The 27,381-nt window shown below is 47.4% G+C and overlaps 1 protein-coding gene and 1 long non-coding RNA gene across 2 annotated transcripts; both read right to left on the bottom strand.

The window, feature by feature from the left end:
• Positions 1–15,900: 15,900 nt before the first annotated feature.
• On the bottom strand, positions 15,901–22,372 carry LOC135895770 (RING finger protein 151-like). Its single transcript, XM_065423929.1, has 3 exons — positions 22,265–22,372; positions 18,240–18,651; positions 15,901–16,780 (listed from the first exon to the last, which is right to left on the bottom strand). Exons 2-3 carry the CDS (start codon positions 18,639–18,641, stop codon positions 16,445–16,447), a joined length of 738 nt encoding a protein of 245 aa, XP_065280001.1. The 5' UTR covers positions 18,642–18,651; positions 22,265–22,372; the 3' UTR covers positions 15,901–16,444.
• Positions 22,373–23,128: 756 nt separating this feature from the next.
• LOC135895795 (uncharacterized) lies at positions 23,129–26,314 on the bottom strand. The gene is made up of 2 exons (XR_010562479.1): positions 26,165–26,314; positions 23,129–23,538 (listed from the first exon to the last, which is right to left on the bottom strand). It is a non-coding gene; the product is annotated as an uncharacterized lncRNA (long non-coding RNA).
• Positions 26,315–27,381: the final 1,067 nt, after the last annotated feature.

Genomic DNA, 27,381 nt, shown 5'->3' with positions numbered 1-27,381 from the left:
CTTGCCTTTCGGCCTCCGCGAGAAAACTTTACATGCATCCTGAAAAACATTACACCGCTATTAGTTGCAAGGGAACGCGCGTTTGCGTGCGGTTTTTTGAGCTGTTCGAGCCGCGGGTGTGGTCAGTATTTTATTCCAGGAGATCGAGGGTAGTCCTACTTCTATATGTATGCTCGTGCGTGTGTTTGTGTATGTGCCTGTATATATGTACATACAAACAAAATATTTCGGGGGGGTTGGCACCCTCCCCCCCCCCCTCCGGCTGCGCGAATCGTTCGAGCGCAGCCTGCATTGAGTGTCATCTTGCTCACCAGCAGCCTCTTCCCAAGACCCAAGACCCAAGACCTCCCAGCCTGCATCTGAGGCGGCGGCACTCGCCCCCTGACCTGTGCGTCGGGGGGTGGGCAGATCACCTTTTTCCGTTGGACATTAAAGTTTATTCTATCTATCTATCTATCTTGCTCACCACTTCCGAACAATTGCCGCGTGTAGCTCATGACCAGCAGAGAAGAAAGCAAATGGAACACTACATTGCATTTGCCTCCTGCGCGCTCGAAGAGTTGCTTCACTGCAGAGCTCGAACACAATGGCGGACCTATGCTCAACTCTGCTGCCTGCGGGAGCATATACAGGGACACTAACTGGTTAAGCGCACTGCGGCTCGCTGAGGAAAACCGCCTTTAAATTACCTTTAGTGAGTCGTTGGCTCTAAAATCGAATGACGTGGCGTCTACGGTAATGCCCAAAATGAAATTTCAACTACGCGCCACGGTGATATTTGGAAGGCTCTCCCCACTCCGCCGTAGCCTTCGCAGCGCAAGGCATTGGACAAGGAACGGGAGCGCAGCCAATGCCATCTTTGATTGCCAATAACTCCGCTTCTGCTGAACGCATTGATGTACTTCTTGCGGCAAGGTTTTTCTGAAATAACCTATTTTCACTTGAAATCCCTTTCTCCACTTCCATAGAATGTGATTCAGGACCCATTTAAAGGGAAGTTTTAATCCCTGGATGACTGATCATTCGACGGACACGCTTAAGTATACCCATAATCCATTTCAGGCATCAGGTGCAATGCTGTGGAAGCTACGCAAGTCATTTGGTGACAAAAATGTATCACTCCGCGCAGTCCGTCTATGCTTCGCTGCAAGGCAACGCCGTTTGTTCGCGCGAGCGTGCACGTGAGGCTGCCGCGACGCGCTGTCAATAGAAAAAGCCAAAAAGAAGCGCAGAAAAAATGAAATTCATCTAAAACAACGCATTAGATAGCCGAACACAACATCATGTTTGTTTCTAAGTATTAAACCTATTTTTCATTATACTCAGACTATGTAAAGGACATTTTCGCACAATTGCTCTAAAGCGCATCGAACTTTTTCTAAGTACGAAGGCAGCCACTGCAAAGAGTATCTCTAGCCTCCACAGCGTTGCACGTGATGTTTGAAATGGAGTATAGGTAATAAGATTCCAAATAAGTTGTAAGATAATGGGGAACAGGAAACACGAGTGCATGCCTATTCGTATAGCAGAAGTTTCTTTGTGAAAGACCATCAAAATATGATCATCATCATCATCGTCATCATCATAAGCCTAGCTACGCCCACTGCAAGGCAAAGGCCTCTCCCATACTTCTCCAACTACCCCGGTCATGTGCTAATTGTGGCCATGTTGTCCGTGCAAAGTTATTAATGCCATCCATCCACCTAACTTTCTGCCGCCCCCTGCTACGCTTCCATACTCTTGGAATCCAGTCCGTAACCCTTAATGACCACCGGTTACTTCCCTCCTAATTACCGGCTCTGCCCATGCCCATTTCTTTTTCTTGATTTCAACTAAGATGTAATTAACTCCCGTTTGTTCCCTCACCCAATCTGCCCTTTTCTTATCCCTTAACGTTACACCTATCATTCTTCTTTCCATAGCTCGTTGCGTCGTCCTCAATTTGAGTAGAACCCTTTTCGTAAGCCTCCAGGTTTCTGCCCCGTAGGTGAGTACTGGTAAGACACAGCTATTATACACTTTTCTCTTGAGGGATAATGGCAACCTACTGTTCAAGATCTGAGAATGACTGCCAAACGCACCCCAAACCATTCCTATTCTTCTGATTATTTCAGTTTCATGATCCGGATCCGCGGTCACTACCTGTTCTAAGTAAATAAATTCCTTTACCACTTCCAGTGCCTCGCTACCTATCGTAAAATGCTGTTCTCTTCCGAGACTGTTAAACATTACTTTATTTTTCTGCAGATTAATTTTAAGACCCACCCTTATGCTTTGCCTGTCCAGGTAAGTGAGCATACATTGCAATTGGTCCCCTGAGTTACTAAAGAAGGCAATGTCATCAGCGAATGGCAAGTTAAAACATAGGGAAAATATAGTCCATACTAATATAGTCCCTCGACTCCTTGGCAGCGCTTTCTACCATCTTATAACGATTCTTTTGACCGACGCCTTGACGAGCGCCCATGCTATCTTCGTTCTCAACGACCAGCCCGTGCCTATGACTTACAAGGCGAGAATATTCGTTACTCTCCACGCACGGCCGCGGCAGAACGTTGTCATCAGCATTCCGAAGTTCGCCCTATGCCGGCGTGCTACAGCTGTGGCACACCAGGTTACGTAGCCAGGCACTGTAACCAACGCCGACATATCGGGCGTTGGTTACAGTGCCCGATATGTCATCGATTGCCGCCACTTAAACGGCAATCGATGCCGTTTAAGTGGCGCAGTTGTCGCAGCTGGGACACACAGCGGCCAGGGAACTCTGCTCTAGGAGGCCACGTCCGGGAAGACAGGCCACGTCACACGTAATTCCACCGTAGAATGTTACTTGGGAGAAGGAAGAACCCGCAAGTGTTCGCCTGCTTCCGATCGCACCGATGGCACTCTGCCACCACCAGCACCACCACCACCATCTCCCCGGTGGTGCATTACGTCATCATCTCCACGGCGCCGCTTCACGTCACCCCCACCGGAAAACTAGCCAGCGCGGCCGATGGAGGTGAGGTCGTTGAGAAACCTTTGCTGTGGACTGATATGCCTCCAACTATTTTTATGCTAAAGAATAGGGTTCGTGTGCTTATTGAAGGTGTCTCCATCATGGCTTTAGTCGACACGGTCGCAGCTGTTTCCGTCATGAGTCAGCTGTTAAAGAGCCTTCTGGGACGCAGGATTATCTTTCTTGGGACCAGAGCACTAGTTTTCGTGGAGTGAGCGGTGACTCGTTATACCCGGTTGGCGTTTGCAGTGTGGATGTGTGCTTGAGCGGCCGAGTTTTTAACACTGACTTTACTGTTCCTCCTTTTTCCACTCATGACGTCATTTTAGGGACCGACTTTTTGCAATTGTGTGGTGCCAATGTTGACTGCCGAACGGGCGAACTCCGTGTGGGCGGGAGTGTTACATCCGGGATCTTGGAAGACTCGCCCAGCCAAGAAAGTGTGTTTTGTGTTTCCTAGGATACAGTTATGCCCACTTTATCCGCGATCCGAGTTTTTGTTGTTTGTTCAACTTGCAAGCCGTCTGATGCTGCAGTGGATCCTGCACACGTGAACTGTCTAAAGAAAGATGTGTTGGTTCTGCATTGCATGGTATCGGGGGCTGAATGGATGCATGGGTCTGTGGGCGACAAATTGTTCTACTGAAGCGGCGGTGCTGCCTCAAGGCTTAAAGCTTGCCACATTTCAAGAAGACTTGCCGACAGCCATGGCAGGGTTTACAGAACTTGCGGTCACAAGAGAAGCCGGTAACATGCGCTATTTCGACTCAAAGATCCTTTGCATGGTCGTTAAATAACTCAGTGACCATAAGCATGAGGTGTTGGTGGCCCTCCTTGCGAAACCCCCTTCAATATTCGACTTCGCGCAGACCGACAGCCGGCCATCGATCCCTGCGTCTAGAACTCGTCACCGCATTAACACAGGGTCTGCCCAACCAATTCGACAAAAACCCTATCGTGTGTCACGCCCAGAGCTCAAGATAATCAGCGATCCAGTCGAAGAAATGCTAAGCAAATGAGCTATCCAAGAATCATCTAGCCCTTGGGCAGCACCAGTTATATTAGTGGGAAAAAAAGACGGTGCATGGCGATTGTGCGGTAATTACCGACGCCTAAACGACTTTACTAAAAAATACATGCACCCGCTGCCCCGAATTGACGATGCGGTCGATTGCCGTTTTGCAGCCTCCTACTTCTCTTCCGTTTATCTGCGGCCAGGTTACTGGCAAATTCCTATGTACAGTGACGATAAGGAAAAAACATCATTTGTAACGTCCGAAGGATTATTCAAATTTAACGTCATGCCTTTCGGGCTGTGCAACGTGCCCGCAATGTTCGAAAGGTTCAGGGACACTATATTGCGCTGCTTTAAATAGGAAGTTTGCATGTTCTACCTGAACGACGTTGTCATCTTCGGGTGAACATTTAGTGAGCATAACAAGCATCTGGAGTTGGTGCTGAACTGCTGGAAAAAGCCGGCCTTGTCTTGAATTCGAACAAGTGTCATTTTGGTGAACGACAAGCTCTTGTGCTGGGCAACGAACTTCACGGTTTCAAGCAGCTACGAAGCTTTTCAGGCTTATGTTCCTAATTTTGCTGATTCATTCCTAGATTTGCCGACATGGCCCATCCTCTTACGCGCCTTTTCCAGAAAGGCGTTCTTTTTGAGTGGACCACAGAATGCGACTCTTAGTTTCGTCAATTAAGCTTCCTCTTGAGGTCGCAGCCTATTCTTCGCCACTTCAATCCCTCAGCACCAACAGAGGTTCACACCGACGCGAGTGGTGTTGGCATCGGCGCTGTGCTTGTTCAGCGTATCGGCGGAGGTGAACACGTGATCTCGTACGCTAGCCGCTCCTTGAGTCGCTCCTCGCGTGATTATGCAGTGACCGAGCAAAAGTGCTTGGCGGCCATCTTCGCGGTGCGACTGGTTCGTTCTTACCGCTATGGGCGCCCCTTCACGGTGGTCACAGATCATCATTTATTGTACTGGCTCGTGAATGATCGGGACCCTCCTGGTCGACTTGCGCGTTGGGCTCTTCGTCTAAAACAGTACGATTTTGCTGTTTCGTACAAGAGCGGTCGACGACACGCTGATGCTGATTGCCTCTCTAGGATGCCTCTTCCAACGACTGAATGGGACATTGACAATTTCGATCAGTACATCGCCTTTGTATCTTCGCACTTTTCTGATATGGGTACCTTCATGTCCGAACAGCAGAAGGACGACAGTTTTCAACCACTCTTCGCGACCACACACAGCTGCTTTCACCTACGTGATGGCATCCTGTATAATAAGAGCTATCCGATGCCTGTTGCACGTGCGATGGCGGTTCTCCCGGCGTGCCGGTGTGGTCTCGCGCGGCGTTATCCTTAGCAAGGTGAGGGTGGGCGGTGGTCGTCAAGCTCGAAATCTTGATGAAAAACGCGCTCACTTTAAAGTACGTGGTATCAGCTAATTCCTTGTGGCCTGCCGATTCTGTCGGTGCACAATAAAAGGGGTGAGCGACCTTTTCCGCTGCGATGAGCGGAAGACGCATGATCCCATGTGGGGCACGTCATTACTCCACGGCCCCCTAGCGGAGAGTCTCATAGGCGCCGAAATCGAAAATAGTGGCGCACACGTGCGCATCCAAAATCAGATTTGAATTGGGCGCCCAGGTGACGTTCAGTAGGCGGAGTGTTGTGGTTACAACATTGCCTTCGCAGTGCAAATTATTAAAGAATGAGTGGAAGCACCACAAACTGTATGATTGATTGCCAAGAACTCCGCCTTTGCTGCACACACTGAAGAACGTTTTGCGACTAAGTATTTCTGAAATATTCTAATTTAACTTAAAATGCGTTTCTCGACATTTACAAAAAGTGATTCAGTGCCCCTTTCATATGGAAGTTGTTCAGACATCAGGGGACTCACTCACTGAGAGAAGCCTGTAGAGACAGTGGGTATTTATTGACTTTATCTCCCCTCTTTTCACCTTGTATGTTGTAATTTCAATGTCAGAAAGCTGTGATTTATACATTCGGACTCTTATGCAGCGTTTGTTTTTACAATTGTATATGTGTCAGCAGCAACTGAACTGACCATTCACGGTATTTTTTTGTGTTATCCTGTCTCTGCCGCGATAAATATCCATAATATTATTTCGTTACTCCAGCGCACAGCAGTCTGAAAGTGTTCGGCAATAATAAGTTACGGGTTTTAACATCCATATGGTGTTCAGTGGACTATGAGGGACGCAGTATAGAAAGGACTTCAGAGTAATTTTTACCGCCTGGGCTCCTCAATGATTATCCGAAGCACGCTACCAGAAAATTTTTGTTTTCCCTCTATATCGGTATGCAGGCGCCGCGGCCGGTAATGGCACCCGTGTCGCCATGCTAAGCAGCGCAACACCACAGCCACATAGCCACCGAGCAGAATTTTTCTTCTCTCACTAACAAAACTAAACATGCCCGTTTTACAACTTTTCATCTTGTGTTATCCTACTCTGCGCATTCAATTATTCTATTTTGACATTGTATAGGGAGAGGGGGAGGAGGGAATGAGCCGGTGATTTAAGCTCGACGAAGGAAATAAACGGCTGCTCATTCCGATCGATTGGCCGTTGCACTTGTTGCCCCGACGAAGACACGACTTTTTTGTCGAAACGCTAGCTCGAGAGATGTTCCTTCTTTGACTACAATTGAATACTTTCAGGTGAATTAAATGACGAAGCCACCACGTGCAACGCGAGCGCGGTAGGAAGCGGTGAGTGGGACGGGAAGGGAGGGTGGGGGGATTACCCGCCGTGGTTGCTCAGTGGCTATGGTGTTGGGCTGCTGAGCACGAGGTCGCGGGATCAAATCCTGGCCACGGCGGCCGCATTTCGATGGAGGCGAAATGCGAAAAAAACACCCGTGTGCTTAGATTTAGGTGCACGTTAAAGAACCCCAGGTGGTCAAAATTTCCGGAGTCCTCCCCTACGGCGTGCCTCATAATCAGAAAGTGGTTTTGGCACGTAAAACCCCAAATATTATTATTAGGGTGGGGGGACGTTGGGCTCTCGGGCCTTCACGCCCATGGGGCTTCGCCGAGCTCCTGTAGAGAAAAGACAACTGTTGGCGTCAGCTGAAAGACCTCACAAGGGGAGGTATGTACGTGTTGTGTTTGGCGTATTAGCCGAATGGCGGAAGCTGGGGTCACTGGGGTAGCGATGTCAAATGATATTCCACTCAGTCAATGTGAGCACAGACATCCCTGTGAATCAGTCTTCTGAGGCTACGCACAAGCATGGACACAAAAAAAAAACGCGATCTGCGAATTGATGCTAAATGGCATTCAGCCCAAGCACGGCGCTAGCCACTCCGAATGCAGGGATGTTCATGTGCACCCGAGTGTACTGACGTCACGAAAAATTTTCGTGAAATTTTGCCCTATGTGGCAAGAGCGTCTCTGCCAGTCTTTCATTGGCGGTGCCAAGGCGGCTGAGGTGTGATATCCTCATAGCAAAAATGGCGCTTCCTGAAGCAAAGCGAAGTGGGTGGCGAAGCCTAGGCTGCAATGGAAGTCTATTTTCTTGTTTTTGTGATTATTACAAGCGCTTTTCAGCATCTGTAGAGATATTCATCGAAGTCAGCAAGCCGTTCTACGCTTCGTCGCCTATTCAGAGCCGGCGATCTATAAAGAAAACAGTTCAATATCTTGGCTGTTGTGGTCTTAAGAGTCGAGTGTCATGCAGGTCATTCTCAGCCAACAACGCCGGTTCGTCTTGAAGACCGGTAGCCGGCCTAAGCTATCGGGGCGTCACCTAAAAGCTAAGCAATACTACTCGGTCTTCCGTACCTTCTTAACGAGAGTTGTCTACTTGGTGATCCGCTGCGACGTCTAGAGTTTGGAGGAACAGAACTGGGGGTTGAGTGACATAGGAGGATTCAATCAAACTTATTTAGAAGTGAAATCTCACTCGACCAGGCAGAAATAAAAGGCGCAGCACAGCTACGTCGTATTTGCAGTACACTGCATTCTGTAGGAGCACGAAGCTCCCTAAATTATCCTGGAGAGGCATACGTTTTAGCACGCAAAATGGCTCCTGAAATCGCATCCGTCTTCCCTAGTTCGTTTGCTAAAGAAACAGGTAATATCATCATCAGCCATTGCAATGACATGTCGCCGTAGCAAAGCACCGCCTCCGAGTAGACGAAGGCTATGATGATGATGATGATAATCATCATCATGATATATTATCATCCCCCTTGAAACGGGACCGTAACAAGTAGTCACCCAGCCTGCTTGAGTTACTCAATTGGGCTGTACATGGTTTTCATTCCAGAATTTTTGACCGCAGCTCTCTGGCGTCTGTTCCTGCGCCGAGCGTGGGCCTCCCTCGTAATCACGCGAACGAGCACAGCGAAGCGTGAAAGAGTGAACCCGGAACGCAGATGGAGATGAAAGACGGAGATCGCGAAGATAGCGTGAGGAGGAAAATGGAGGAGGAGGGTGTAATGGAAGCACGAGGAGGGAAGCGGGCGAAAGGGGGAGAAGGAAAGCGCAGTGTCGGCGGCGAGCAGGGAAGTATTCTGTAAGAGTCCACCTAGTGGACTGCCCATTTCGGCCGCTGCTGATTGGCTGCAGCTGTAAGAGCGAGGAGGAGACGACCGGCCGCAGCCCATCAGCAACGTCCGAAAGGGACAGTCCACTGGGTGTAATCCTACAGAATACCTCCTCAGGCATGCGGCGAGTGCGTCCACCGATACGCTGCGATATATACGATATGCGCGACCACGGCACATTGCGCTACTTCGCCTGTGCTGCTGCAGATAAAAAATGCGCTCCGCGTTCCGTGTTCACACTTTCTTCCTGGACAGTGAGCGACGCAACGGGTGGAAGTTCTTCGTCTGCCGTTGCTGTTAAACGAGACACCCGAGCAGAGACTAGGTGCCGCCGCCGAGAGCACCTTGTCGTTCAGGGCCAAATTATTTGCCATATTTTATCGCGAATTCAAAATATCTAAACAACTGCGCTAAAAATTCACATTAGGGAGTATCGTAATCGTCGGAGAATTTTTTTTTGTAGACATCTCTTTAAGCTTTAATATTCAACTTAACGCCAACAAATTTTTACCTAGTATCAGCACATTGTGCCTGCGAAGTGCTTTAGGTGCTATCTGCCCGTTTATCATGCCTATAGTGAATGTTTTAGGATGACTTCTTCCCACAGAGTATGCCTGTAAAGCATTTTACTGGTGCTGTCCAGCCTAGCTGTCGCCTACCATTTGAAGGTGTAGCATGCTGGGTGCTATTAGTTGCTGCCCTGTTCATCTTTATTTTGCAGGTGCCTAGGACAAAAATGGAGCTGGGCAGGTCATGTAATGCGCCGGTTAGATAACCGTTGGACCATAAGGGTTACAGAATGGATACCAGGAGAAGGGAAACGCAGTCGAGGACGGCAGAAGACTAGGTGGAGCGATGAAATTAGTGAATTCGCAGGTGCTATTTGGAATCGGTTGGCGCAGGAAACGGGTAATTGAAGATCGCACGGAGAGACCTTCGTCCTGTAGTGGACACAGAACAGGCTGATGATGATTATGAAGAGGAGGACAAACTTGTTCAGCCGGCCGTTTGCAGCTGCGCCACCAAACATGGGAAAGAGACGCAACAGCGCCTCTTCATTTTTTCGCAAGTTCCTGGTCACGGTGTTTTTGTGACGTTTCTGGCCACCTGCGAAATGTTTGGGCTAGCAGGTGGACTGCTCAACCCCCCTCTTTATCACTCATCTAGTATGCGCCCCTTCTCCCGCCAGACCAACGAAAAAATTTCTGGGTATGCCACTGATTTGAATGAAATTTGTTGAATTTCACATAGAAAGTTCAATTCTAGCAACTCTACGAAGCATAATTTTCATTCGAAGCATGAAATTCTGAATAAAAATTTTAAATAATGGCAAGTTTAAAAACAGGAGCACGAGCTTTTTCAGTTCGAAACCGTGCACGAAAATCAGGAATTGTAGTTCTGTAAACTGCATCGGTTAGAGACTCTAAAGCTGCCAAATGTTTCATATTGCAACGTAGGAAGACGCAGACGAAAAGCTATATACAAGTATATTTACAATGAAATACGCCGCACTTGGTCCAGGGGCAACAGCCCGCGCTAGCCTCTATTCGTCGTCGTCATCTTCACACTTCTCCACACTTCGTCGTCTTCGCCTCTCGTCATTGCAAATAGCATTCCGTAGCAATATAAATATAAACGTGAAATTTTTGCAATGTTTCAGAGGGTTTTGATCAAGTGCTGCGCATAAATTATAGATATGCTTCACAGCATTGTAAAATGCATCAATGTTGCCCGCTTTAGGTATAGAGGTTAAGTGCAAGTTACAAAACTGTCGTATTGTATTTTTTTTCACTGCTGAGTTACCGTTATTACACTCGTTGTTTCGTTTTCGGAAATTTCCCATTTCAAAAGTTTTCATAACTAAATTGACAAGCTAAATAACGCTCCGCTTCCAACAGTCCATAGATTTTATTTCTTTATGCTCTGCAGTGGTTGCTGACAAAAACGATTTCTGCATTTCTATAAATTTGGATGGAAGCCCTCGAGCTAAAGCTTCCTCCCGATATTGAGTACATAAAGTATGTTTTTTACACGAATTCTCATTTATTATGGCTGCACAGTGCAACTTAGCTGAACCGCTACAAGTCAGCCTCCAAATCACGCCACGGAGTGAAGAATAATGTTACGAAAGCTGACTTTTCAGCTACTCCCCTCCCGCTGGGCGTTAGCTCATAGCATAATTCATTTTCTTGTTTTAGCACACTTACCTTCACTTTCCCGGTTTCCAGGCATTATCTCGCCTTGTTGAGCTCGATCCAGTGGTGGGAGGCTTCGTTGGTGCGTGATGCACACTAGGTACCCTACGAAGGCAATGGAGAACCACCAACGAAAGGCATTCTCACCCGCCATGCCTGCGCGCAGCGGCCGGGCTAACTGACCTACCACCAGTGCGTTCTAGTGCCAACTGCGATGAGCAGGAGACAGATGGGGGTCGTTCAAACTCTTACGACTGATAGGTAGGCATTGTGTTGGCCGTCGTCATTAGAATTCGATAATTCTTACTGAGCTGGAACGCCTCATTGTGATTCTTGGCAACAGACGTACAACTTGCAGACGCATTCTCTTTTGTTACGTCACTGAAAGCGCATCGTCCATTCTAGTCTTACTACGAAATCTTAGCGGGCCCGTGAAAAAAAGTTATCTGGTCAAATTGTCCCTTTGGATTCTAGGACGCAGTCAGACCGACATCGACTTTTTGAAGAAAATCAATTATTGAATTGTTGCGTGCACTACAACTACTAGCTTCTGTGTCACCGCGGGTTCCGCAGACGACTACCAGGGGTCGTAGACGGTTCCACATTCCTTCATCTTTCTGCAGACGCTCGGCACACGGCATAATGCAAACTTTGTACACCTGAACAATTTTCATGTTGACACCTTTTAAAACGTATTCTCTTCTTGCTGTTGCGAGCTTCAAATTTTCTCTTGAGTCTTCTTTCTGGCAGCACATCTCCCCTGCCTTGTAATCGTTTCTCTCTCCTTTCATAAGTGTACACTATCTATCACTTTTCAGTTTTTGCTGGATTGTTGCTCATTATCTACCTGTTTATCCTGTTCTTCTTTGCTTTTCATTCTAGGTTTCCCTCCCACAGCGTTTAGGGGAAGTTGATTTACGTTCTTACCTTTCTTCAGTTTTTGTTTCTGTAAGCGCCAGCATTTAGATATCCGCTTGTTTCTGAACACAAAGTGTACTTATTTATTTATTTGCCTATTTATTTATTATGAACAATAATATTTTTGTTGAAAATAAATGTAGCCATTCTCAACACTATAACGCTTGTTGCTCCGAACGGAGTAATGCGCTTCGCATTTTCTCTCTCTGCAGTAATTATTCCTCAGTTATTTGCAATGTAAAAAATATAATAGGGGCACACATTAACCACTGAAATTCCAAGCCTTGATTGATGCCCGAATCTCGATTTTCATGCACTCAGAAAAATTTACCCCGTAAGTGGTGGTGGAGGACTTACCCAGTAGTTCGCGGTGCAAAGTTGTCTGTCGCAATACAAACGCACTGATATCGTTAGTTGATATCGTGAAGAGCAATAGCCCGAACTATTGAGATGTACAAAGGTTACATTATGCTATCTGTATCGCCTGTGGAAACAATGACATTCGTATGGTTGCCTCTCGTCGTATTTCGAGAAGTCTCGACGAGCGTTTCCTCCTATTAACACTTCGTTTTGTGCTGGATATCATGACAACTCTGTGATTCCTCTAGAGGAAGACGAAGTGGCAAGGTTATCTTGTGTGCTTTGTCCGGCTGTATTTTTTGTGGTGTCCTTCCCCTCATTTGCCACGTTCACGCGGGCACCTTCCGTTAGAAAGGGGGAAGGCTTGGAAGCGTGGGGCTCCTCGAATCTAGGGATAGCTCCAAAGAATAGGCAATGCAATCACAGGGTTGGATTCACGGTCTATGGAGGTCATCGTTTGAGATGGAAAGTACGCCGTACGTCACCACGGTGTAGGTTGACGACGACTAAGGGTGCCCAGTCCTTTACGATAGGGTACATGGCTAAATCAACAAGGGACAACCTGAACAGCCTTAATAGACAATTCTTAACAGAATTATTCGACCGCATAGCACCAGGCAGGACATATGAAGCTCACATCAACGCCCGCAAGAGCCTACTTAAGGTTGATGGGACAAATGCAAGCATACTAGAGAATTTCAAGGCAGTTCAGACACTTGGCAGCATTCCGGTGCGTCCTTTCAATGTGTATGGGAAAGATACCTCAACTGGCGTGATCTCTGACATGGACTCTCAAATCACGGACGAGAATCTCACCAAACTTGTGACATCAACAGTTCGGATATTGAATGCTCATCGCTTCAGACAGTCACGTTGCATTAATACAGTCTTTGAGTCAGCTTCCTCACCAGCGTTTGTAAAAGTGGGTTATGGGAGGCATCCTGTGCTGCCATCGTACCAAAGCCTCTACAGTGCCCCAAATGCCACCAGATAGGTTACGTGAGTTTAATCTGCAAAAACATTATGACGTGTCAACGATGTGGCTTGAGTCACAATATGGAATACTGTCGAGCGGATGCACGAAAGTGTCCGAACTGTTAGCTGAATTCGTTTTTTCCTCTTAAGTTGCTACTCGTGGCAGGTTCCTTTTCCATTGCCGCCACCCATGAGATTACTTCCGCCTCTGTGACTTTCCGCTTGACGTTCTTTGTTGCTGTGTTGCTCACCCTACACGCCGCATGCTTGCTTATAAGTTTCCAAGTTATTTCCCTCCACTTTGAATCAATGTTTTTTTCTGTACAAATGCCTGAATAATTTCCTAGCCAATTTACGTTCTTCAGTATTACTCAGTCGTTCTTCATAATCGATTTTACTGTGAGCTTCCCTCACTTCAAAACTGGTTCAGCCCGTATCGCCCGCACAGCTTCATTTGTAGCCTTCCCGTGAGTGATGCGTCCCACTGACCTTAGGTTCCCATCGAGTCCTGATTGTACCCCTAATTTAAAAGAAAACAACCGCGTTTTCAAAAGTAAGTCCTGGAATTGTTACACCTTTCCACATACCCTGAATCAGCTCGTACCTATTGTATCCCCATAGCGTTCTGTGCTTTTTTATGGCTGCATTTCTCTTCCCCTTTACTGTTATCGTTTTTTCCTGTGTTTTCATATATCTATTGCATTCGTGTATCTATATACCAAGATATTTATATTCTTTTTCGCGAGGTATTTCGTGCCCATGTATTGCCACTGTCTGTTCACTGTTTTCATTGAATACTATAACACCTGATTTTCTAACTCTAAATTCTGAAACCTAAATTCTTACCTTCCTGTCCACAGGTATTAGTCAGACGTTGCAAATACCATTGCTTGATAGCTAGCAACACAATATCATTCGCATAAAAGAAACCTGGAAGCTACTGCTCTGCTACTGTACCCGCCTGTTTGTATGAGAGATTAAACGCAATATTACTTCCTTCTAGTGCCCTGCACATCCTCACCATCTACATCATAAACAGCAGTGGAGATAAAGGGCACCCCAGCCTCAGTCCCTTGTTGATATCAACTTTCTCCTCGCTCTTCATCCCTTCCCATTCAACGCAAACGGTATTTTCTGAGTAAACATCTCTCAAGAGCTGTAGTCAATCGTCACCTAAGTCTTCCCCTTGCAGAATATTCCACAAAATGTTGCGGTATACTATGTCATAGGCTCCTGTAATGTCTTAAAAGGCCACATATAATAGTCTGCTTTCTACTCTTGATATTTCGATGCACTGAGTAAGAACAAATAAGTTATCATCTAAACGCCTACCAATTCTGAAGCCATTCTGAAGGTCTCCCAAAATGCCATTATTCTCTGCCCATGCTTGAAGCTCTAACTTGATTGTCTGCATTGCTAGCCTGTATACTGCCGATGTAACGGTCACCGGTCGATACGAATGAATTCTATCTTTCTCCCCCTTACTTTTATGAATTAAATTACTTCTCCTTTGTCGCCAACTGTCTGGTATTTTTCTATATTTTAAACTTTTTTCCACTGTTTTCACAGGAGCTTCGTTACTTTTTGATCCTATTTCATTAATCAGCCTAACGGGAACCCAGTCTAGCCCTGTGGCTGTGCGCTTAGGAATTCTCTCATCGGTTTTCTTCCTGTTGAAATTTGTCAGCACCAACTCCTTTTCGATCTAGTTCTTTCATGCTCTATTTTTCTTCAAATACAACCTCGTCATTGCCTCGGAAAGATTCGGCTGTTACTTTCCGGATGTAATTTAATGCCGCTTCCCCTTCCAGTTTGTTTCCATCTTCATCTAGCATATGTTCTTGTATTGTTGTTGACTTCCTGCCTAATAATTTTATATGGTTCCAAAATACTCTAGGTGGGGCCTTCTTTTTCTCACGTCGCCTAAGGACACTCAGTGCCATCTATCGCCGCCACCGCGAGACCTGTTGACGCCGTCAGGCATCAACACAGAAATGTCACTAGTACTAAGGCACGAATAATGGTGAGAGAAGCATGCTAATGTAGATAAGTGCGGCACATATGTAAATCACTCTATACCCTTATACTAATTCTGGAGGACTGGCTATGAATGGGCGCATACTCAGTTTTATTATTATAATTAAGTAGAGCAGTTATCCAAGTAGAACTAGGCTGCACAGCCTCATAGCAATAGTCAAGGCTTGCCATATTCTGTGCATTCACTGATGTCACCCCGCAGTAATACAGGGCAATTATATGCGCACCGATTTCTTGCGCCTCTTTTATTGACCAATTTTTATCCCTCTGTGTTTTGGCAGAGAATATTGTTTCAACCTCCCTGGGATCTACGCGGCACGCTTCAATTGTTGCGCATATCATGATTTTGTGCGTCTTTCCGAACTATAGCATAATTTTGCACGGTATATTTTTGTTTTCTATCTCTCAAATTTTTTTTATACAATCCGTAGTTTATTGCAACGTCTTCAGTCGTTTTGTATGCTCAATTTTAGAATACCACAATGTCGGCAACTTCTTGCGATTCCCAGAAGCTAATTACCCCGCCTCTACGACAGCCTCGCCTGCTTGTATGCGTTGTCACCCGTATTCTTTCAGTGCCTCTTAAGCAATCGGGGTCGTTTTATTATAGTGAAGTTGTTTATGGCTAGCGTTCCGTGCATTTTTTCGTGTCCGTCCTTGTGTCCGTCAACAAATATATGTTAGCAGAAAATATCATCATCAGCAATGACTCGTGCCACTGCTCGCGAGTTCGTGGTCTTCTTCCACATCTCCAAATAATGCAGAATACACTTAATGGCCTCCACACAAGAGCATTGCATAGTCTATGTATTCGCGAAACAGCCATTAACGTGGAAAATTTTATTCCCCCAGACGTAGTCTTTATTGCGGCAGGTGCATGCGGACATCGGCGGCGACGAAGTAGAGGTCAACACTTCACAGACGATTGGCGCACGCCGCCGTACAACTGTGGACGGATTCGCGGGTGGCTTGTGAGGAGCAGCATGAGATTAACTCATCATCATTGCTGGTTCAGATTCCGATTTCATACCGAACGAAAGTCAAGGCGGTGGCGGACCATTGCGGAGACAGGTGTTCGGTGTCAGAAGCGGCTTCGTAAAACGAATGAATCCTGTTCCGTCGACGCCATTGCTTGCTGGCAGCATTGAAATTTTCAAGTATATGTCTCGCACCACGATCCGCCGGTGTCGTGTAGACAAGGCTTTCGGACGTGGAGACGTGACGAAATGAAAACTTGTTTACGACGTCTTCAAGCAAATCGCGAAAATGACGGAAGCGGCACGTACGCGTGCGTAATTTTGGGATATTTTCGGCATAACGTTTCCCGTACCAATACATGATTACGCAATTTGTATTCGCTAGATTCCCCCTAAATGATGTGCCCGTGCGCAGGAGCAGTCGCCAGCCTGGCAGTAAGGTCTTCGACCTGGTGCTGCAGGCGTTGCACGTTGAGCTGGGTGTGGTCCCTCTGGCGCTCCAGCGAGACGATGTAGTTTCGCATTTCCTGTAGGCAGCTGTGGTCGCGCAGTCGGTCGGCGCTCAGGCTTAAGCCGCAGTCGCGGGTGCAGCGAACCATGCGCTTGGAGCAGCGCTCGCGCCGGTGCGCCATCAGCTCCGAAGGACGTATCTGGGAGCCGCAATCTGGGCATGGCGCTCTGCCGAACTGGCACGACCCCAGGTGGCTGTTCAGGGTCTCCATGGTCACCTGGGAAGACCGCGCAGGCTGCGTTTGTTGCTTGAAACGTGACTCCACCTAACCACTGAAGTCGCGAACTCTAGCGGAGTGTGGGTAAATGCCTCAAGCTTGCTTAATTCTGTGTCGTAGTGGCGCAGACCCTAACGCAATACATTCAAGACGGCAGAATGATCAATTAATACAAGCAATAAACAGGCATGTGCGATATGTAGCGAGTCCACCTATATAACTACAATGTAGTGAAACCTCGATTTGATATCAAGCCTGTCCTACTGCATTTTTTTCGCGGTAGGAACTGAATCATTGGCTCAAAGGACATCCGCCAGTTTATTGCTGAGGGCATTATATGAAAGAAAAATGAATCTCTTACCCCAGCGCTGATGTAACGCTTCAGCTTGATGTTCTAGACGTATAACGCAGTAATTAAATAAACCGAAGTAGTACTTCTTGTGTGTGTACACGGACGCACCAAAGTAAAATGGCGCAGCATTACGTAATCGAATGTCCTTCATACTTTTTGTCTCTATTTCGCGGAAGTGGCAACAGCTACTTGCACGCAAAAACGAAGTGCTTAGCTTGGCGACCATGGGCCTTGCTTTATGATTTTCATTAATATAGGTATGACTATCGCTTCTCTTTTTTTAATGAGGTCGCATCATACAACTTGAAACACGTAGTCCGGTTAAATAGAAGGTACGTGTTCGACAGTTCACTGAGTAACAATATGGGGAGAGAGCCAGAGACGTACATGACAGGAGGAGAGGCGGTGGTTGCGCGAGTGTGTGGCGGGCACCCTGTCTAGAAGAATGCGGGCCGCCGCAGTTCGACCCACCTTCCGCATACCTAGTCATGAAACATATTCGCACTGTGCAGTACGCCACCATTTGCGGGGATTTCATCCCGATATATTAACTGAGCATTGGTTTGCTGCACTTTCTGCACAGTTTTGCTCAAATCACTAGGGGTGCTGCCGTCTAATCCTGCCCCCGACCGTTATAATGACTTCACCGCATCTTGGTGGCAGGCGAGAAGCAGCGGTGTAACGCAGAGTCAAATCGGCAGCGCAGGCCGGCCGTAACCCGGAAAGGACTTGCGGATGGACAGGCTATAGTGTATGCGGGCTACAAAACGTCGTTGGAGGCAGAAACGCCTGGGTTACGCTATGCTCGCCTAGGTGATAAGACAAGAAATCGACGACGCAGAGCGATGTTAGAGAAAGAAAAGGTCTTGAACCATCGATGTAAAACGACCGATGCGGTAGCTACACAGCAGTATAGGTAGACAATATATAGCTGTAAATCGTAACTCACAGATGAAGGTGAGGTAGAAGACTCGCAAGTCTCGCAAGGATGAACGTTTCAGTGGGATGCATGCACATCGCATGAATTATCAGGGTCGCACCTTTACAATAGAAGCGCCTTTAGTGGCCTTTGTTGCTGAAGAACGAAACATCTGACAGGGGACGCACCTTTGCGGTGCAGCCTGCGTCTCGGTTCGGGCAGCGCACGGTGAGCCGCGCGATCATGTTGCTCACGAGCGGCAGCACAGGCACCAGCTGAAACGCGGCGACCCCTCGGCGACACACGGGACAACTTGCGCCACCGAAGCCGTTGCTGTTCGCCAGCCAGCCGTTGATGCAGTCCGAGCAGAACACGTGGCGGCAGGGGCACTCGACGGGGTTCCGGTACACGCCCAGGCACACGGTGCACACCAGTTCCTGGGGTGGCCTGGGCTCGAAGTTCTCAACCGAGTACAGGGCCGGGTCTGTCGGCCACTCCGCGCGCCACGTGGTGGCGCTCCGGCTAGCGCTCGCCGCGGCTGTCGTGTGAGGGGGAAAAGCACCGAACATTTCCCACACAAAGGAGCCCATTCCGCCGGTGCTGCGAACGAAGACACATGCGCAGAAAGACCATCAGCTAATTTCAGAATCGAATCAGCTTGATAAGACTTATGCTTACGAAAAGAGTGAACAGTTGCTGTTAGTTTATGATGTTTATGGAGGTGGCCGGTTAGGTGAGCGTGGCCACCTTTATGAGAGAAGAGTCGGTGGAGCAGCAGCACTGGCAAAAAAGCTACCCTGAACGCCGGCTGTTCGCTAAACTGGCAACCATGGCTCTGGTGGTGACTCGGACGTCGTCATGTGCTCGAGCCCCTTTATACTGGAAAGGCTGGTTTTATTACAGTTCAGTTGGAGGATAACCCCCGTAACAAACAGTGTACTTACATCCGTTAGACGAATCGGGGGAGTGACCGCGAGCCTGCAGTCGCAGCGTCTTGGAGAACGAAAACATTGTCAGTGAGTGAACTTGATTTGTAGCATAGCCTCTAAGGTATACTGCTCGTCGCCCGTTATCGGATGCCATGTTTGTAGTGATGGTGCCATATGTAGTGCCTACAGTCGCGAAGGGCCATCTGTAGGCCTAGAGTAAAAGTCAATGCAGCGTCAGACGGTGCAGCGCAGGGTCACAACGACAGGAGCTACCGGAGCTCATGGGGACCAAGTAACGTCGTCGTCTTCATTATTTCAGAAAGCTCAGTCTCCACTGTCCCGAGTTTTCCGCTTGCATGGTTTCATATAATTGCTACCAAAGTCGGTTGCACTGTATGGTATGAAGAACTTTATTTAGGTCCTGAGGGATCAGTCTGGGACTCATGCGGGCCGCTCCCACGTCGGTACAGAGAGGCCGATCCCCTCGGCCGTCACACGGGCCCTCTGGACAGGCCTGAGTTGGTCTGTGACTCTAGGCAGTTATGTAGGTTGAAGACGCATATATTTAAGCCTCATAAATTATATTTACCACAGGGCATACAACGAAGACGGACAGGAGACACGGAACGACAAAACCATGCGTTTCATGTCTCCTCTTCGTTTTTGTTGTTTGCGCTGTAGCAATTATGAAACCATACCAACTAGCCCAATTTACAGTTCTCCCGTAAGTCAATAGCGAACAAAAAAGACATCAATGCACTTATTACTTTCAAATTATATTATGGGGCTTTACGTGGCAAAACCACTCTCTGATTATGAGGCACGCCGTAGTGGAGGACTCTGGAAATTTTGACCCCCTGGGGTTCTTTAACGTGTACCTAAATCTAAGCACACGGGTGTTTTCGCCCCCATGGAAATACAGCCGCCGTGGCCGGGATTCGGTCCCGCGACCTCGTGCGCAGCAACCCAACATCATAGCCACTGAGCAACCATGACGGGTTTCTTAGTTTCTGTTCAAGGCTCATCGTTTATACAAGTTTTAAAAGCGAAGCTTTTCTTTGCGAACCTCGCCTAGTTTTCGTGACCATGGTTGCTGCGTCGGCCGCATTTCGATGGGGGCGAAATGCGAAAACACCCGTGTGCTTAGATTTAGGCGCACGTTAAAGAACCCCAGGTGGTCAAAATTTCCGGAGTCCTCCACTACGGCGTGCCTCATAATCAGAAAGTGGTTTTGGCACGTAAAACCCCAAATATTACTATTATTATGGTTGCTGCGTGGCTGTTCTCTAGCTGAACAGGCCAACCAATCACAGTGGAGGACGCGCGTGACATAGCCGCTGGTTTTCTTGCCCCGCCCCCAGATCGCGCTCGCCTCCGCAAATCAGGCGATAATAGCGATAATAGAGTGCTGCTAAGGTGGTCAAGCAACTGAAGGTTAAATGCAAGGAGTGTGAGGCGTCGGTGAATTGGAGGGAAGCACGGTTCGAATCTGTAGAGGAGGCCCAAAGCGCGGATTTTATTTGCAAATGCTGCCTATTTAGTGCATGCCTGGACAGGGCTGACGAAGCGAACACCAGCCTTGCGTTACGTATGGGTGCTCTAGAAAAGGAGCTACAGGTAGAGAGGGCAGAGAAGTGCAAACTGCAAGAGCAGCTTAGTGAGTTGTTGGACGAAAAAATGGCTGACACCGCCTTGCGAAATCACATTGGCGGACTTTCCAGCGCCAGCCACGTGGATGCACCAGACTTATCATTGAAGCAGCAGCGATTGCCGATGGTGATTCAGTTAGTGAGCCATCAATTGCATTAAGAGACAAAGAACTGGTTTTTCTGAGGTCGCGCATGAGCTCTCGTTCATCTTAGGGCATGAATTTTGAATGCATACTCATGTCGGGTTGAAACTTTGTAGGGGGTGCTTTTGTCTTGGTGTCTCAGTATATATATGCTTGTTTCTCAAAATGAAAATCGGTTGGAAGTCAGCGCTTGTCTTAGTCGTCCTTTCTGTCCCTCGTCTATGTTTGCGCTGTAAGTGACGATTGGTACCTGAGACGTTGCAACATTTGACGGGGCCTGACGTATATGGGAAAATCAGCAATTTAAGACGCGGCTGCTACTACCACTACGGCTACTACTACTAAAATAGATAAATAAACAACTAAGTAATAATAATATTAGTAGTAGTAGTAATACCAATAATATAATATATGCAGATCCAATTTATACGCTGGAATCTCTCAAGTGAAGCTTTAGTGAAACGGTGGAATAAATGCTCTGCAATGAACGGCGATGCGTAAACTTTTGTTTACATTCATCCTATGCAAAGTGCAATCTTATCACAAAAGTCACAGCTTTATTCTTGTGCATTTATTATGTTTACACACTACACTCCTCAAAAGCCAGTTTAATTAGGTGGATACTGATGCATCTTATAGACTAACATGGGGGAGTCAGCGTATAGGAAAGTAGTCATCATCCGAACCCCGTGGTTAAACGGGCTCACCTTGAGGCGCAGCGGCATGTACGCGATTTTCGAGCGATGGCGACAAGCGACGGCCAGGAACGACAGGTCTTCCTGTTGCGGAGGGTGATCCGTCGCTGTCGCTTGTCGCGTCGCTGGTTTTTAGACAGTCGGAAAATTTCGTTTCTCGCCCGGTAGTCCACGCGGCGACTTAGACGAAGGACAGCGTGATTGAGCAACAAAATCCAAACAGCCAGGTCGCCCACTTCGATCTGAATTTGCTCTTGCAACTTACTTTCTGCCGTAACAGCAAAAAAAAAAGTAAAATTAGCCATTGCTTCGTCTCACCTTAAGCTGAAGAAAAAGTATTGGCATTGTCTTGTCCTTATTATTGCGATCGGTGGTTTGATTTGACGCTGCTGGGCCTAAGGTGCCACCGAGAGCCCACCGGGTGGCGCGACAGCATTTCACCCTGGCAGCGCGAAACGATTAAACCTAGATCTAATATATCGTGGTTAAAACACTGACCTCGTGGTACATTTGACTTTACAAGAGTGATGTTTATTCGGACAAGAATGTAAATTTGTCACTACGTTTTTCAACGATGTCGCTTTCAACTGGTTGCTCCACGCCGTGGCATGACTGCTGTGCTGCAGAACCTGCCATTCGGGTCGCCCGTCTCCGTCGCTTGAATATCGCGTGCATGTGATTGCCGCTTCACTGTATTGTTCCGGTCGCCTAACTGTCTTGTTTCGCCAGTACGGCCGCTATGCCACAGCGCTATGCTTATGAATGCGTTACGATTTAAATGAGGTAAACTGGCTTACCTCTGCTCCGATTCGGGCTCCGATCCTGTGTCCGCGAGTGCCCCCGCCCAGCTGACTGTGCTACCGGTGCTCGAGCGCTCCACGAGCTGGTTATTTGATGATGATGATGATGATTTCAAGCACAGGCACCTACCCACAACGGGGAAACGGCCAAGAAGCGGGAGGTGGTTAGGCCTCGTGCAACCGGTTGTGTGGAGCATATACAGGGTGTCCCAGCCAATTTTAGCCAGAGCTTAAAAATATGCAAGTGCCACGTAGCTAAACAGAACCAAAGTAATTTTGGTTGCCGTCGCTTGGAGATACTCAGAATAGATTTTTCATTCGGCTCAATTAAATCATACTGTTGCGTCATATTCTTTAACTACGCTATTGTATAGTGAGTAGCAGGAGGATCCTCGCTCTAGGCTTGTGTTATGGCACCTCTTCCACGCACTCATAAATTCATGTTACATCACGTGTTTGTATATATTCTAGAAATAATCCATTACTGATACTTCTCACTACTTGTCCAATTTTATTTTGATGCGAGTTGTGGATTGCTTGGTGAATTTAAATTATTGAAAGGTTGGTATCTTCCTGCTGGTACCTTAAGTACCCCTGTGTTTATTTCCCTATATATATGTACGTACCTGTGTGTGTGTGTGTGTGTGTGTGTGTGTGCGTGTGCGTGTGTGTGTGTGCGTGTGTGTGTGTGTGTGTGTGTGTGTGTGTGTGTGTGTTTGTGTGTTTGTGTGTGTGTGCCCGTGTGCGCGTGTGTATGTGCGTGTGCTGTTGCAGCTGGACTGTCCTCGTCCTCGTCTGAGGGTGCGATGAATGTAACATGTGCTTAGGACATCTTCGAGTGAAAGAGGAGGCTGACGGAAGTTGTTTATGCACGTAACTTTATCGATTGCAGGCCAACTGTATTGTGTCCCGGTACGCGTTGTACACGGGGGCGCAGTGCGCATCTACATCCCGGCTGGGAGTCGTTTCGCCGGCCGTTGCACGCGATACACGTGCTGCTGCAAGTAGTCAAGCCGGTGGCGCAGCTCGTCTCGCATGCGCTCCAGATATTCGATGAAGCTGCGCAATTCCTGCCCGCAGTCGTGGTCACGCAGGCGGTCGGCGCTCAGGCTTAGGCCGCAGTGGCGGCTGCAGCGAACCTTCCGCTTGGAGCAGAGCTCGCGCAGGTGCGCCGACAGCTCCGAGGCGCTGACCGGAGAACCGCAGTCTGGGCACGGCTCCCTGCTTGACTGGCACGAATCCAGATTGTCATTCTGCGACTCCATGGTCACCTGGGAAGACCGAGCCGGCGCCAATTGTTGTTGACTGCGACGTTACGGCTAACCCTTCCAGCCGCAAATTATGATGGACTGTCGGCAAATTCCGGGGCGTTACTTGATTCCATGCCACAGTGGTGTACACCCCAATGGAAAAGAATAAAGCTGGTGGAATTTAGAACTGTAACATATAAATTAATATATTCATATTGAATTCCAGTACTAAATATGTGCAATTTGTAGTGAGTCTTCATAATTGCAGCGGATGTTCACACTTGATCTATAGGGAACTTATTTATGTCACATTTCTTCACGAAAGCAACTGTATCCCTTACCGGAAGCACATTCATAAGCCGGATAATTATAGGCAGCAGGCAGACTAGGAGGAGTGAGAAATTTACAACCGATTAGATACTCCGTAATGCAAAATTTGAGTGCAGAGCTGTATACGTGTTTTCACTTCGCGATATATTGGCTGGCGCGGAGTATTTCTCATGCGGCATGTTGCAAACGGAGCGAAGTGTTGCAAAACGAGTAACACTCAAGCACTATGGTAGCGGCGAGCAGAGTCGGTGATCGTTGAAAATCTGATCTGTGGGTCAAGCGCGTCGATTTCTATACATTACTCACCGAGTGTTCCAGTGTAATTTTGTGGCTTCCAGAAAGTGTTACACAATGCGCGTCGCGCATACAGTCAGATTACAAATAATATGGTGCCATCTGGTAGTATCTTTCGTATTGACCCTTTCGCCATACTCTCCTCATCAATTTTCCGCCTCATGTTTTCGCCGTAGCCTCCTCCTCCCCTCTCCTTCTCGCGCTCTCTTCTTTCATCTCCCGCTGCGCTCCGCGTTCGCTTTCATCTTTCGCTGTGCTCTTTCGCTCGGTTACGCCCAGGGACGACGTCGAGGTACGCCGACGCTCAACTCGGGAACGGGCGCCTAAGAGCTGCGATCTATAAGGCTTCTTAGCCAATGTCGATAGGCCGCGAGATTTAAAATTCGGTCGAATAAGGTATGTGAAGTTCAGTATTATGTGCACACCGCCTAAGTAAAATGATGCCGCGTTGAATAATGAGAATGCTCTCAGTACTTACTTTTCTTTCTTTTTTTGCCATTACTAGCAGTAGCGACAAATGAAAGGTTTCAGTAGCATAGCTTCCCTTGACTCTATTGTGGTGCGTCAGTGTAAAGCATCTTCTGCCGCAGGACGTGTCTTTCGACTACATAGGCACTTAATGTCCCCGTTTCCTAAAGTTATCCCGGTGCACAATAAGTCTCTAACAAAAATTGTACTGAACCATTTCCTTGAGCGGCGATTTCTTAAATATGTTTTCTTGAGTATGGGGAACGACGATGGTAATTTATTATCTCAGGAATGACCTTTGTGTTTTTATTGTAAAGTTGCTCGTACAGGTGATTCACTTACCAAACCTTTTTCTTCGTATTCTCGATATCATTCTTATAGAGAGCCGTTATTTCTTTTACTTCTCAATTGGTGTTGTTGGTACCCTTAAAAAATTATTCGAAACGGCAGAAATTTCTGTTCTCTCATGGACTTCCATGTTCAGAAAGTACAGCACGCGAGGTGAGCCAAATATTGGGTAGTAATCATGGTGTACAGCTGTACGTTCATAAGCACATCAAAAACCTCACCATAAGAAAACCAATGTGTTACCCTTTACGGGTTGAGTGGGCTGCACGGCTTTACAGCTACTCTGGAACACAATTTATTCCTTTGCTGCATGTCATTTAGGTGTAAAAACGTATTCCTTCCCTTATAGATATTTTAACACAATCTATATAAAGTTCACAGACATGTGTCTGCAAAGTAGATAAACTTTCTATGTTCTATTCTTGAAATTAATCTATAGACAGTCTATGGACTAATGACTCAGCAGTTTTTGTAGACTGATATACAAAATGTGCCTCTCAGTTTCATAATCTCTAGCGACAAGTGTACCACATGAACCTTGCCTGGCTCTACAGTGGCTAGTTGCCGGCAGTTATCGATATTAAACGTGAAGAGCGCGCTTAGAAATAGATAGCATGTCCACCCTTCCATTCTTTTTAAAATTACATCGCACGAGCGTCAACCTCATGGCGTGTCAGCGGCCTTGTAGTGATGGCGTGCATTCTTCAAGAAAATAGCGCAGCAGATGGCATTCGAACTGGAAATCGCCCTGCGCGTGGACGCATACTGTCACCGATTCCGCCGTTCCTTGCCGCTAGAAAGCTGCTCACATGCCGTGCGTCAACGCTAGCGCGATATTATCAAAACCATTGCAAGAGTCTAGAATATATCTATATGAATGAGAGTGGGAAGGTAAAGAAATCGATGAAAAAAGAAATGACGGTGGGTGGAAACGAAGAAACAACAAAGCGGATAGGATACCTCACACATGCATATAAAATATATTTACGCACAGGCCAGCGCAAAATATGCTGGCACGGTAAAGTCAGTGCTTGGGAAGGTAAATATTCCATCCAGACACTAGCGTTCAAGATGCCCGCCCTACACCGCTTACATGAATTGTACTAATTGCGGTTACCTAACTCCTTTCTTTCGCCGCTGTGGCTGTTATAGCCAAGGCACCATGCTCACGGATGCGATGCAATTCAAATAAGGTCGACTGGCTTACCTTTTAGCGAGAATTCGGTGCGAACGTTCTCCGGCGTCTATGAGTGTTCCCACCCAGCTGGTCGTGTCGCCGATGCTCACGTGCTCCACGAGTTTGCTGTGCTTCGTCCAACCGGTCGTTCGGTGGAAGACGAAGAGCTGTCGCGTGCCCACGAATTCCTGTTCATAATAATTATGACGAGCACAAACAGTGTAGGCCAGGAATCGAGCGGCATTATAAAAAACAGAAGATTCGCGGCGCATCTACTTTTTGGAGATGATTAGGAACGTAAAGGCGATTAGCAATTTTTCCTATTTTAGGTATGTAATTGATGATGATATGTTTATACGTTTTGATTGTTACTATGATGATCATTGTGCCCTCATGATCATATCCCCATACCACCCGTGCATCACGAAGCCTTACGGAGCTATTCATCAGCAGACACTCGGAGTAGCAATCTCACGGCCAACGATGAAGTCTAATGATACCATGGCGTAGTATATCTCGTTGTAATCCTTGCGCCCCAGTTAAAATGCCATAGCAACCCCTAGTATTCGCAGTATCCTGGCTGCAACTTCGTTGCAGTGGCTATCAATCAAGCGACCGCACTCGTGGCGGGAGGTGTCTGTTGTGGACGGAGCGCTGTCTCTTTATTATAGCATCATTGAAGGTTTATCGATGAAAAGTACTTGGCTCTATGGAAGCAGTTTAACGCGTCATCAATACGCGGCAAGAGGTAGACATACCTGCGTGTGATTTTGTTGAGGTGCCTGTAACCACACGAAAGCGCCACCTGCCGTCCTTCTTGACAAGGACAACAGGAACGCCCACGGACTGCAAGATGGATCGATAACGCCTTTACTCAACATCTATAGACTTCTCGTTGTATCCCTCTTTGTTCAGCATGTGAAAAACGCTATGGCCGGCGGCGCATCGGATTGGCGTCTCCGATGTAAATACGAAGGGTGACCACTGATGGCTGGGCTGAAGGGCGGCCATTGAGGTCAAAAATGTCGCAGTAAGTTTCCTAGAGACGGCGGTGGCCAGCAGCTAGTGCCGGAAGAAGATCAGGTGCAATCATCTTGCTAAATTTGTCTGTGAGAGTCGGTGAATCGGAGGTTACTGTAGAGGGTGATCGAATTTCAATGTCAAGAGCCAGTATCTCGCAATCGCTCACCCCTTATGAAAATGGTTATGCCCTTTATGTTTACTGTATGTTTCCTGCAGTTCACATG

This window comes from Dermacentor albipictus, chromosome 4, assembly GCF_038994185.2.
Source record: "Dermacentor albipictus isolate Rhodes 1998 colony chromosome 4, USDA_Dalb.pri_finalv2, whole genome shotgun sequence".
Lineage (NCBI taxonomy): Eukaryota > Metazoa > Arthropoda > Arachnida > Ixodida > Ixodidae > Dermacentor > Dermacentor albipictus.
Note: the sequence above shows the minus strand (reverse complement) of the source record. Positions and strands in the feature narration are given on the sequence as shown.

Bases quoted from the DNA above. Each gene is read 5' to 3' on its own strand.
- LOC135895770 (XM_065423929.1), bottom strand. From the start codon at position 18,641: ATGGGCTCCTTTGTGTGGGAAATGTTCGGTGCTTTTCCCCCTCACACG. The intron at 16,781-18,239 runs GTGCGTCCCCTG...CGGTCTTCCCAG, and splicing joins ACGCAGGCTGCACCGCAAAG to GTGACCATGGAGACCCTGAA.